Raw genomic sequence first — 13151 nt, forward strand, 5'->3', positions numbered from 1 at the left:
TAAAACATCCATATAATATCTTCCCTGGCCCAGCATTCCGCTGGCCAGACTCCCCGGGCATGACCTACAGCAGCCTCTGCACAACCTCGGTAATCACCGAAAGCCGTGAAGAACCCACCGTGGGAGCGACGTCCGGCCTACGACTCGAGCACGACGCCGACCGAGCACGCAAGAGGCGGAGGCATTCCTCTTACCAGCCGCGGAGTTGGAGCGCCGACCGCGAGAATGTCCACATCCTGGTCGACCGCTTCCTGGCCGACCTCGGGCGTCGGCTCGAGATCATCGAGACCTATGGACACCTGAAAATCGACGAGGGCATGAAAGCCGCTTACGGCACTCTGCATGCGGTGCACGACAGTTGCACGCACATCAGCGATGACATTATCGACGCTGGGCGGAGGAGGGCGAAGGTGCTCGTGGAGACTATGGAGGGGCACTACAGGGGAGCGCTGGCGCGGAAAGAGACGCTGGAAGGGAAGGTCAAGGAAGGCGTAAAATTGGCTGACAGCCTGCTCACGGAGTTCGAGAAGAAGGCCTTTGATTTCCGGAAAGCTGGACTTGTCGCTACTGCACACGATATGCTGGATTCTGGTAAAGCGTACGGCAAGGCTACCATGGACAATGCCTCCCACAAGGCCGCGGACATGATGATCGAAGGTGCGGATGCTGCCAGGCGAGCGAAAGAGGCCCTCAAGACTAGGATCGAAGAGGCTGTTGCTCTTGCGCGCAAGCAGGGCACTATCACATACGAAACCCTGCCTGAGCCCTGGCGTGTCAACCCTCATATTCTCCGCGGATACCGTTTCTCGGAGAATAAGCTGGAGTGCATCCAGTCCTGCTTCACCACCTTTTCAAACGAGACCGTCAACATCTGGTCCCACGCCATTGGCCTGGTCATAGTCCTCGCCATAGCTTTCTACTTCTACCCTATCTCACCGGCATTCGCCAACGCCACCAAGTTCGACATCTTCATCGCCGGATGCTTCTTCTTCGCAGCTTGCAAATGCCTGGTCTGCAGCACAATGTGGCACACTATGAACTCCATCTCAAACCAGACCCTCCTCGAACGCTTCGCGTGCGTCGACTACACCGGCATCTCCCTCCTCGTCGCCGCCTCAATCATGACGACAGAGTACACAGCCTTCTACTGCGAACCCACCAGCCGCTGGGTCTACCTGACCCTGACCCTCCTCCTCGGCGTCTCCGGCTCCATCCTCCCCTGGCACCCGACCTTCAACCGCTCCGACATGGCCTGGATGCGCGTTGGCTTCTACGTCACGCTCGCCGCCACCGGCTTCTTCCCCGTCCTGCAGCTCACGCTCGAGCGCGGCTGGGCCGCCACCACGTACTTCTACGCGCCCATCTCCAAGTCCATGCTCGTCTATCTCAGTGGAGCCGTGCTGTACGCCGCCAAGCTGCCGGAGCGCTGGATGCCCGGCGCCTTCGATTACGTGGGCGGAAGCCACAATATCTGGCACATTGCTGTGCTGGGCGGCATTCTGTTCCACTACACGGCTATGCAGGCTTTCTTCCGCGAGGCTTTTAAGAGGGCTGAGGCGGGCGGATGCTCGGCTTATTAGGTTTGGGGTATTTCACTTCTCGCTCTCGTGGCGCGAGCCGCGCGATAGATTTCTTGTTCGACTTTCACTTTATTTGACTGCGTTCTGAGCGTTTCAGCGGGCATCATTAGCATTTGCACAGAATTGGAAGAGGCCTCGGCACTAGCATAGGTAGTGGCAAGGATAACATCGCAAAAAAGCTGGCTTTCGAGCAAGACTCTTCACGTCTGACCGCTGATTTGACAATTTGACATACGCTCTCCGGGCGCAGATGTGCACCAGGAGGGTTAGTAGTGCAGAAAGATCAATCCTTCCCTCCCGATGATTGCGGAAGGGGATAGTTCACACGAGAAGTCCACCTCGACATCATCTCCTCGCGCTCTCCTCCCGCTCCTCACCCCTCCATACCCTGTTCCTGTCCCCCTCCCCCCTCCTTCCCCACCCTCACCCTCAACCCCTCCCTCAAAAACCCGCTCCTCCCCACCACCCTCCCCGCCAACCCCCTCACGCTCTCCGCCCCCATCAGCTCAAAAACGCTCACCGCCGCGCCCGCCCTCCGCTGGATCCAATTCCGCAGCTCCACTGCCACAAGACTGTCCACCCCGTGCGCGCTCACCGGCCGCGAGGCATCGATGTCTTCGACCGGGACGCCGAGCGCGCGCGCGAGTTTGCTTGCCAGCGCGTGCGTGAGAGCTGAGGTCGCGGAGGCGAGGGTAGGGGCGGAGCGGAGGAGGAGCGGGAGGGAGGTTTCTTCTGCCGAGGAGGGGGAGGCGTCGCCGGAGGGCGCCAGGCCGTGCCGCAGGGTGTGCGTGAAGCGCGCGTCGTGCTGCCAGATGGGGTCTTGGATTGCGTTGCGCTGCAGGTAGGCGCCTGTCGCGACGCCCGTAATGATTTGCGCGGGCGTGCGCTGGCCGCCGGAGCTGTGGCCTGTGATGGCTGCTTTGAGCAGGCGGTGCAGCTGCGCTTCTTGGATGGACAGCACGCCTGCTGCCTTGAGGCCCGCGATAAGCTCTGGGTTCTCGGCGACGACGCCGACGCCGAGCACGGCGGTGACGTCGATGCAGACGGCGGGGAGGCCGCGGGCGCGGCGGTGGCGGGCGAGGGCGTCTTGGTAGGCGTTGCCGGCGGCGTAGTTGGTTTGGCCGCGCATGCCGCCTTCGCCGGCGATGCTGGAGAGGAGGACGAGGAAGTCGAGGGAGGGCGGGAGGTGGGTGTGGAGGTTGTGGCTGCCTTGGATTTTGGGGCGGAGGCTGGCGAGCCAGTCGCCGTGGGTCATGTTTTCGAAGAGCGCGTCGTGGAGGACCATGGCGGCTTGGATGGCGCCTTTGATGGGTGGGTGGGTTTTGGCGAGGGAGGAGAGGGTGAGGGTGAGTTGGGCTTCATCTGCGACGTCGCAGGCCATCGCTGTTGCGGATACGGCACCGCTTTGCGTCAAGGCATTGAGGAAGTCTTGTGCTTCCTGAGTTCTGCCACCTGACCTGGAGAGGAAGACTAGATATTTCGCCCCGTTATCGACAAGCAGCTTTGCAATGCTGCGTCCCAGTCCACCTAGGCCTCCCACGATGATGTAAGTCGCCTCTTCGTGAAGTGCAGAAGACAGTGGATTAGGATCTTCTGCTATGATCGGAACGAGGTCTGTTTCTTTGGCAACAAGGGCAATAGCGTTGGCTCTCTCTCGGTCTTCGTAAACCTGTCGGTATGCTGTGTTCAGCGACGTCAACGGCATCTCCACCACCAGTCCGGCGAGATTCGCTGATTCTCGGCTGATCAGAGCGAGCGCTTCAGCAGTTGCCTGGCGGAAAGCCCGAGGTCTGTGTTTGCGGACTGAATCCAGATCGACTGTGACGAGCGTTGCATTGCTGTGCATCGGCATCCGTTCAAGATTCGGTTTCTTGATGAGGCTGTTGGGTAACACTTGAACAAGTCGACCGAAGTCTGCGAGGCAATGCCATAGATTCTTCACATAGCTGGACGTCATGTCACAGAAGATCACGTCCCATTTCGTCGTACCCAAGCCACCTTTTGAGGTGAACATTACCTTGTCCAGAACACGGTTGGCAGGTAGCCCATGCTTCTCGATCAAAGCTTGTCGACTCTTCGAGTCCTCCACGAGGATAAAAGCGTCAGCTCCTTGGTACTTTGCGAACAACAACGCAGCTTGGCCAATTGGCGACAACGGGTCTTCGATCAAGCAACTTTCCCCCCGTTCGATTCGGGCAGCCTGTAATAGCGCGTACTGTGCGGTAGCAAACTCGAAAGTCAACCCAACAGCATGCGAAAATGGCATACCCTGGGGAATCACGTGCAGATTCTCGGCACGTACACGCGAGACATTCCTGAGAGAGCCGGGCTGGAGGAAGACGACTCTGTCGCCAACCGTCGCATCGGTCGATTGATTGCCAATAGCAGTGATTGTTCCTGCCGCGCTGTAACCGAAGGTCAGGCTGTCGGTCTCTCCTGACATGGCCATTGCGTCGAGTGGATGAACACCCCAAGCCGCAGCGGTAATCTCGACTTCAGCGTCAGGGAGATCCATAGCCCATGGAGCCGGACGAAAATACAGGCTGTCGAAATTACCGGGGGTCTGGATTTTGCACTGGAGTGGTCCTGACTTAGAGAATAGACTGAGCTCTGTTCGAAGCTTCTCCGTCACAACCGCATCGTTGAGAGAGTCCTCTGGCACCATTCTTGGAATCAGAATTTTGCCATCTCGTTCCGCAAACTCGTATTCCTGATCATAAGCCTCGTCGTAAAGTATCTTGCTCAGAAGCCTGATAATCAATCGTGCCGCGAGATCGTTATCAATCTGCAGTAAGCCTGCCGAAAGATCAATGGCGTATGGCTTCAACCGACTGTCTTCGTACCGCAGCGCTCGCAGAACGCCCATGATCGAAGCAGCGCCGGGATTCGAGCTTTCCACTTGTCCTCCTTCTGTGATCCAAAGCAGCTTCTGATTCTCGCTCAAGATGTGCTTCATTGCTGTCAGGTCGAACTCTGTCCAGTCTTGTACACCAAAGGACGAGAGCCCGAGCAGGCTGATCACGATGCAATCTTTGACGCCTCGAGAGATTGCCTCTTCTAGGGAAAGGGTGATCACAGGCTTCTCGAGGGTCTCGCTCACCAATTTCGCGATTCTGCTTGCTGGCAGCTCCATTTCACCGCCATTGGTTTCACGCAAAAGCAGGATGTCGTTGATTGGTTGCTTGACTGTGAGAGCTTGCCTTGTTGCGAACAGAACCGACCGTGTAGGCCATTCGACCGCCGGCATCACATTCGTAGGCAATGCCAGGTCAAATCCGTGGCGTCCAATTTCAGTCTCGAGACTATTCGGTTGATGGCCGTTCGAGCTTCCATTCTGAAGAGTCTCTTGGACCGTACCTGATGTAGGAGGCGGACAATGGTCTTTTGCAATCACAAGTTTGCCATTTGGCTTCAGGAAACGATGGATTTGTTGCAGAGTCTGTTTGAAACCTTGTCTCTGGATCACAGAATCAGAGGTGATGACGATGTCGAAAGACGCAGGGAAGAATTCTTGTTCCTCCAGACTGGTGCCAAAATCGAAAGCTTTCTGCTCGATGGTAGGTGCGAACTGTTCAAGGGCCGAAAAAGCCTCTCCAGTACGGACATATCTCTTCACGCGAGGGATGGAACCTTCTGGCTGCACCAGCGTGTCGAAGATCGTCTCGGTAAACTCGAAGCTGTTCAGCCCGAGCTCCAACAGTTCGAGGTCTGGGTTCTTGAAGCCAGCAAGATCGATGTACATGCCTATGGTCACGCTCGAGGACAGTTCAGAGGAGCTCTGGAAGAAACCATCGGAAAGCAAGCCTGCATCTTCCTTCCAGATGGCTTGACTGCAGATCATTTCTTGGAGATCTTGGTCTCCCGCATCCTGAGAATTGTCGATTGCAGAGCACACAAGACCGTCAACGATTACCATTGTCTTCTTGCTGCCGGGATGATGCATAGTTGAAGAGCCTTTGACAGCTCGTAAGCCGAAGTCCTGCATTGATGCGACAGCAGAGAACTCCTCGCCAGCGGCGCGTGAAATGGCGGCATCGACGTAAACATAGTCGATGCTTGTCGGTACTTTCTGGCTGCTCCCAGATGGTAAAGCGAATACCATCGACTGGAAAAGAGCGTCCAGTGTTGCCGGATGTATGACATGTGGTTGTTCGTGTTGAGCTGGGGGTAACGACTTGATATCCGGGACTTTGATAGTAGATAGGCTCTTGCCATCATTGCTCAGGGCAATAGCGATGACATTCTGGAAGGCCGGTCCCCACTTCATGCTTTGATTCTCGAACAGCTCATACAAGCTTCTTGGGGAGCGTACCGTGGTACATTGAAGGCTTGCTTTGGTAGCGTCCACTTCGTCGTTGATGTAACGTCTTACTGCATCCGAGCGGCGGATTCGCAGAGTGCCGTTGCAGTTCTCTTGCCATGGCGCATCTCCACTGCGGGATGTGATCGAGAAGCCGTATGTATCCTCAATTTCGTCCTGCGGCTCAAGCGATAGATAGGTCTCAAGGCCACCTCGAGTGATTGGAACGACCATCGCTCGCATGATGCGGACGTCAGTCAGCTCGAACGCAACCACCTTGGTTGAGTCACTAATCTGTCTCGCTGCTTCCAGCGCCATGACAATCATGCCTGCGCCTGGGTACAAAATCGTGTTCTGCACCTGATGATCAACAAGCCAAGGAATCTCCTTGGGCCGGAGAAAGCCTCTCCAGCGCATGCTCAGATTGGTCGAAGTTGGATCTGGAGCACCCAAAAGATCCAAACGAGGGTGTTTTCTGAACCTGTGGGCTTTCATGTGGCTTGACTCCCACCAGTAAGACCGGCTAAGGTTGAAAGAGTACGGCGGTAAGTCAGGCAAGCATTGAGGAAGCTCAATGAAATCCGTTTCGTTCACGGTCGCGAGGTCCACGGAAACGCCGTGCGTCCACAGTTTGCCAACAGCTTCGATCGCGGACTTGCATGCATTATCGCCACGCGTCAACATGGATGCGTAAGGTGGCACTACGCCCAAGGCCGCTTCCATGGTTTGTCTCACCGCACCCCTCAAAGCAGAGTGCGGTCCAATCTCAAGAATGAAGTCAGTCTGGGCAGCTTCACTCGCTGCGGTCAGGGCTTGTTCGAATCTGACAGGGGAGGTGAGATTGTTGACAAAATAAGCTGCACCGAAACCCGAGGTATGAAACTTCGAACCTGTCACAGAGGAGAAGAATTGAGCATGGCCTTCATTAGCTTTGCCAATCTGGAGGCCAGCGAGAGCGTTTGCGTAAATTCCGGCTGCATTTTCCATGAAGGTAGAGTGATATGCGCAATCAACTCTAAGCACCCGGTTGAAGGCTTGCAATTTGTCTAGCGCGACATGAAGTGCTTCGATTGACATAGAATCACCAGAAACGGTCGTGTTCTTTGGGCCGTTAAAGCATGCAAGCTCCAAGGTACCAGAGTGGTTGAGGCGAGTAAAATGTTGCTTCACTTCCGTGGGACCCAAGCCGACAGCCAGCATCCTCCCAGCAGGAGCCTCAGCCGAAGCCTTGCCTCTATGGTACGCCAACTTCCAAGAACTCTCTCTGCTGATAGCGCCTGCGGCGTAGGCCGCGGCGATCTCACCTGAGGAATGTCCTACGCATGACGCCGGCGAAACGCCCCAAGACTTCAGAAGATCGACCAAAGCGCATTGCAGAACAGTGCAAGCCACTTGGCTGACTTCGGGCTCGTCTATGCGAGAAGACTCTTGTGGCTCATTGAGCTCGGCCTTAATGGACCACTGTGCCCCGAGAATCCGCAGAAAAGCATCAGCTGCTTTGAGCGAGTTGTTAAAAGCAGGATAGCGAGCAAGCTCTCTGCCCATCATCGGCCATTGAGCACCTTGGCCGGTGAAGACGAAGCACACTTTGCAGTCCTCGATGATTTTGTCAGCCCGAGGGAGAGTGGAAAGGCAGTGGCTCAACCCCAGCTGGGATTGATCCACTGCGATACTCCTCCATTGGAAATGCGTTCTGCGGAGGTTCAGTGTGTAGCAGAAATCGTCCAATGGCGAGTTGCCCCGGAAGCTGTCAGATGACAACGAGGTCTTTGAAAGATGCTTCGCCAGTATCTCCGCATTCCGCTGTACACCGTCTTGCTCAGGTGCCGAAAGGGCCAGCAAACGATAAGGCAGTGCCAGAGAATTCTTCCCGGACTCGACATGTCCGGACATTGATGTATCGATATTTGAATGTCCATTGAGGTGGCTCTCGAACGGGGACACTGTGACGTGACGTGCAGACAGCTTGTTCTCACTCGCAAAACTGGCAATGTCGTCCAGGATCACGTGAGCAATGGTTCCGCCGAATCCGAAACAATTGACACTAGCCCTTCTCACACCATGCAAGGGCCATTGCATCAACTGAGTCGGAACAGAAATGCGGTATTTCTCAAGGTCGTTGTTCGGATTTGGTCGCTCAAAGTTCAGATTCCGCGGAATGACACCTTTCTCCACGCTTAAAATGGCCTTGATGATGCCTGCTAGAGAGGCGGTGCCTTCTAAGTGACCGACGTTTGTTTTGACGCTGCCAACAAGTAAGGGTTGGTCGATCGGACGCGATGGCCCGAATGCATCGCCAATGGCACCTAGCTCGGCTGCGTCTCCTGCCACTGTTCCTGTGCCGTGCGCCTCAAAGAAACCTGTCTGCGCCATCTCGAGACCAGCCTTGCGATATGTCGATCGCAACAACGACGCCTGGGCGTCTCGAGAAGCTAAGGTGATACCAGGTGTCTTGCCGTCTTGTGCTACCGCCGATGCGCGTACTACAGCACGGATGGTGTCATTGTCAGCAATTGCTTTACTCAAAGGCTTCAGCACAAGGACTGCAAAGCCTTCACCTCGAGCGTAACCTACAAATGTCAGTAGCGGTCTAGAAACATGTTATAGACTTCTCTAACCATTCGCTCTATGGTCGAACGTGTAGCTCAGACCGTCCGGTGACAGAAAATTGAATGCAGTCATACTCATCCAAGGCTCTGGAGCTAGGATGAGATTGACACCAGTAGCAACAGCGCACTCCGCGTCACCAGTACGCAAACTTTCGCACGCGAGATGGAAGGCCACAGCAGAACCACTGCACCCAGTGTCAAGCGTCATACTTGGCCCTCTTAGATCGAAGAACCAGGAGACACGATTCGCTATCAAAGCGGAACTGTGGCCAGTCGAGCCGTAAGATGGCTGGTCTTCTGAATCGAACGAGCTGATTTGTTTGTAGTCCGTCATGAAGCACGCAGAGTAGACTGATGTTGACGAGCCGGCCAATGTAGTCATGGGCATGCCTGCGTTTTCGAAAGCCTGGTACGCGACCTCCAAAAGAATGCGCTGCTGAGGGTCCGTTGCCTCTGCCTCGTCTCTGGTCATGCTGAAGAATGGAGCGTCGAATTTTGAAATGTCGTCTTTCAAGAAGTATCCCTTCTTCACGTTCATGGTGCCTTGACGCTTTGACGAAGGGTGATAGAAGCTGTCCACATTAAAGCGATCCTTGGGCACATCCGATACTGCTGTGCGTGCGTCAACCATGAAGTCCCAGAATTTCTCAACATTGACTGCGTCGCCAGGGAACCGACAAGCCATGCCCACTACGGCGATGGGCATGTCGTGGTCAATTGCCATCTTCAAGTTAGTGATTTGCTAGGTTAGTCCCGCCGAGTAAAATGAAGAGCAAGCAAATCCAGCTACTTTGCTGTTCTGATAAAAGTTACGTCGGAATGTCAGAAGGACCGTTAATAAATGTCGGCCGTCATTAGCTTCGGCGCTCGCACAGCTTATATACTGAAACCGAGTGTAGGGCACGAAGTTCTAGCCGCGATCTCGTTCTCGCCATTGATAGTTCAGCTGAAGTGCTGCCAAATGCTCCATTTGGCTAGAGCCTGCGTAAGCCCCTCAGACCCCATGATCCTTTTCCAAAAATTGGTAGTGCTACCAGGGTAGCCAGCATCGGCACTATATCAGCGATTGGTGTGCGTCCTAAGCGTGTGTTGGCGGGATTTTAGGCGAGCGCCCGGACTCGTCCATGGCGATAGCTCACGACTAGGTCGGTTCTGTTGTAAGAATACGGCTTTGATGTCCTAGATTTTCTAAGCGCAATGTGAGAAGAGGCAAGCATCACATTCACCCTTGCGACTCGAGTCGGCGATGCAAAACGAGGCTTGCATGTTGCTGTCAAGAGATCTTGGGTTCTGTGTCCCTCACTGAGTGGCGCTTGCATGGCCGCGGCTGGAGCTGAGGATGCATGGCCTTTGCAACTTGTCACGGCGCCTACTGCGCGATGCCATACCCGAGAGACATAAAATTGCTCCCGGGAGTTATTTCGAGAGCTACAATCGCTTTTATCCGGAGAGAGTGAAGCGAGCATTTGCTGACGCCGTTAATGAAGTGTCGTTTCCGGGATCCGCCAAGGACACTGGAGGCAGCTCGCCGTTCTCGCTCCAACTTCACGTCCCGCGCCCCGCAGCGGGTTGATCACAACCACCATCAAACGTGACCATGCCGTTTTCCTTTGCACTGCCAACTACGAGCTCTGCCAACCTTTCGGACTTCTTCACCAGCAGCACCCATCCATCGCTACCTTTGCTGGCGACGACAAAACGCAGCGTCTTCAAAGATGCCCTGAAGAAGCACAAACGTATCTCGCCACGTGATCAACCTGCACATCTGCCGGCAGTGCAAGATGCCGCCAATGCTTACATACCATATCTCCTCGCTCTCAACACTGCATCAGCATATCGCGATGTCGGTCTCGAAGAAGTCAGCGTAGAAATTGTGAAGCCACTCGAGGTCGAGTGGCGTACGACCATCTCCGCTACCATCCCAGGTCGAGAGGCGCCTAGGCCAAAAGTCACTGGCCTGCATCATGAGCTGGCTTTCACATTGTCTTCTCTGGCTTACACATACTCTTTGCTCGCCCGCTCACAGCTGCGTTCGTTGTATGCATCGAACGTCCTTTCGCCGGAGCAACGGACTGCCGCTATCAGCTCCGCCATGAAGCACCTACTTGATGCTCACAGCATCCACTCCTTCTTGCTCTCCTTGCCGTCGGTATCTGCTGCCAAAGATGGTCCTCCAGACGTTCAAGCCTCAACAATCACCGCCTTAGCTGCTTTGGCCATGGCAGAAGCAACGCTCGTCGTCGTCTCGAAAGACGACCCGTACGCGTCTGCTGTCGCAGACGACAGAAATGAGAACAACCGAGACTGGATGTACAAGGCTCCAACTATTCCCAAAGTCCGTGCGCACCTCTACGCACGCATATGTCTGGCCGCGGCTGAGCACGCAGGCCAAGCACACGGTCTCCTCGCTCGCAGTGCCACTGGCAAGATCGATGAAGACCTGATCAAATACGCCAACGATCTTCGACGCACCGCCAGAGGCAAAGCTATTCGGTTCCTTGCAATCAACGCTGAGCTTTCGGGCAGTACTGGAGAGGCACTGGCCTGGCTCAATGGCGCCAAAAGGGAACTTGGTCTCTCGAGTGGATCCGGTGAAGATGGCAAACGCAAAGGCTTGCGCGGGCTCAAGCAGAGCTGGCAGGAGAGACGCGAAGACAAGCGCGTAGAGAAGGGAGGCGAATGGGGCTTGGACGCAGGCAGATTGGAGGAAAGTCGAATCGTGGAAATGTTGGATGCAAAGTGGGATCGTGAAAACAGCACTGTCAACGTGCAGCTAGTCCCTGATTTCGAACCCTTGCTCTCGCAGATGCCGAGCGGACGAGAGTATCATACGCCGCAGCCCTGGTCACCGCCGGTCCTCGACGCCAGTTCGTTGATGCAAATGCGGGCTCCACCCGAGCCTGCGCAGAAGGCTTTCGAGGGAGAAGAAGATGACAGCGGGAGTGAAGGTGGCTACGGGGGACTGTCTCCAGAGCCTGTAGGGGCATTCCCCGGAACCGCTGCTGATTATGGCAGGAGTGCCACAAGTAGTAGCTACTACTAGATTCCCATCGATTCCAAACTCACGGCTCGGTCGTCTAGGTCGCGCTGTCCTGTATCTATATAGTACAATATCTGACGATGCTCTATGATCTTACAACTTCACAACCTCCCAATCCCGCAGGTCCAGCTTCGAAAGCACTCCACCGAGCGGTCCTTGGACCTCTTTGCCATTTTGCCAGTCTTTAGGGCCAGCCCAAAGCTTGATGAATCCGTCTGGTCCTGAGACGAACATGATGTTCTTGCCCTCTGGCTTCGCTTCCGGCGAGAAAGACGCCCTCACCAACGTCGTGGCATCTATGGGCCTGATGAAAGCGTCCTCGTCGTCAACAAAGTAATCCACAGCAACCCTACCCGCTCCCTCACGCTTCAGTACCTCCAGTCTCCTCACAATCTCGCCCTTTGGCCTAGCCACCATCGCCGCATCCGTCGCCTTCCCTTCTTTCCCGGGAGTGCTGAAAGGACTCCACCACCCAGCAAACATCTCCGACCAAGACGCCCCCGCCGAAACCGTATCACTCTTGCCGCCCTCACAGTCCTCCCGCCTCCTGTTCGCCCACAGCACATGCACATCCGCCTCACCAGCCACAGCCTTCGCAGCCTGCAACGCCGGCGCAATTCCCGTCCCGCCCGCGAGGAACACCACCTTGCCCACCCTCTCCGGCAAAACATACTCAGCATTCGGCCCACGCACCTCCACCTCCGCGCCAGCCTCCAGCCTATGCAAGTATCCCGACACCTCGCCGCCCCTCTCCTTGCGGATCAGAAACCGCAGCTCGTCCGCCGCCTGGCCCGGCTCGGGCGGCAGCAGCGTGTACGCGCGCGCGATCTGCAGCTGCGGCTGCTTGAACAGCACGCTCCTGATCGCGCGCTCGCCGCCCTCGGCAGCCGCCAAATCCACGCCCTTCCCGCCCGCGATGGGCCTCAGCGTGAAAATCGCACACGTCGACGAGACCTCCTCGCGGCCCGCGATGCGGTACTTCACAAAGCCGTCCTCGCCCACGCTCGCTGCGCCGCCGGCGCCGCCGTTGGCCTTCTTGTGCTTGTAGACGCTGTAGCCGAAAGCCGCCGCGACGCCGATCGAGACGCCGAGAATTTTAGAGAAGCGGCTGAGCCGGGCGTCGTTGCCTTTGCTGTCTTTGGGCGAGGGCGGCTCGTAGTGGGGGACTTGTTGGTGCTGGCGCGCGCGGGCGGTATGCGCGAAAGCGCGTTTAGGGGCGGTGGTTGGGCGGAGGCATCGTGAGGGTGCTGATGCGAGTTTTTGCGCGCGGGCGACTTGTGGGCGCATTTTCTTCTAATTGCGAGGCTTGTTGGTTTGGAAGGGAAGTGGTGGGTTCGCATTGGGTTGGTTGGAATTTGGGGATGCTTTCTCGGGCATGACGTGGGACGTTGGCTTCGATCGTCGACTACCATGTAAAGTACGTTTTTTGTTATTGTATGCAAGGATAAATACGGCAACGATCTTTGAGCGTGGGAGAAATACATCTAATTTGCGAATGGCTACTGTAAATCGTTAAGGTGGAGCCAAGACTAGGTATGCTAATAGATATGACATCGTAAGAATCACGAAGGCGTAGGTTGATGTGCGAAACGAAATCGAAGTCCAAAAATCCACTCAAAACC

General features: G+C 55.8%; 4 protein-coding genes across 4 annotated transcripts; 2 read left to right on the top strand and 2 right to left on the bottom strand.

Annotated features, from left to right (window-relative positions):
- Nucleotides 1-59: 59 nt before the first annotated feature.
- Nucleotides 60-1580, top strand: WHR41_03066 (uncharacterized protein; the record flags this gene model as incomplete). Its single annotated transcript, XM_069371672.1, has 1 exon — nt 60-1580. One exon carries the CDS (start codon nt 60-62, stop codon nt 1578-1580), a length of 1521 nt encoding a protein of 506 aa, XP_069231470.1.
- Nucleotides 1581-1953: 373 nt separating this feature from the next.
- On the bottom strand, nt 1954-9213 carry WHR41_03067 (uncharacterized protein; the record flags this gene model as incomplete). The annotated part of the gene is made up of 2 exons (XM_069371673.1): nt 1954-8450; nt 8499-9213. The coding sequence occupies 2 exons, from the start codon at nt 9211-9213 to the stop codon at nt 1954-1956; spliced, it is 7212 nt and encodes a 2403-aa protein (XP_069231469.1).
- Nucleotides 9214-10086: 873 nt separating this feature from the next.
- WHR41_03068 (uncharacterized protein) lies at nt 10087-11532 on the top strand (the record flags this gene model as incomplete). The annotated part of the gene is made up of 1 exon (XM_069371674.1): nt 10087-11532. The coding sequence occupies one exon, from the start codon at nt 10087-10089 to the stop codon at nt 11530-11532; it is 1446 nt and encodes a 481-aa protein (XP_069231466.1).
- A 90-nt stretch (nt 11533-11622) lies between these two features.
- Nucleotides 11623-12816, bottom strand: WHR41_03069 (uncharacterized protein; the record flags this gene model as incomplete). The annotated part of the gene is made up of 1 exon (XM_069371675.1): nt 11623-12816. The coding sequence occupies one exon, from the start codon at nt 12814-12816 to the stop codon at nt 11623-11625; it is 1194 nt and encodes a 397-aa protein (XP_069231465.1).
- Between the last annotated feature and the right edge of the window lie 335 nt (nt 12817-13151).

The sequence above is a fragment of the Cladosporium halotolerans genome (genome assembly GCF_011745625.1).
Source record: "Cladosporium halotolerans strain TM138-S3 chromosome Unknown Sca7, whole genome shotgun sequence".
Lineage (NCBI taxonomy): Eukaryota > Fungi > Ascomycota > Dothideomycetes > Cladosporiales > Cladosporiaceae > Cladosporium > Cladosporium halotolerans.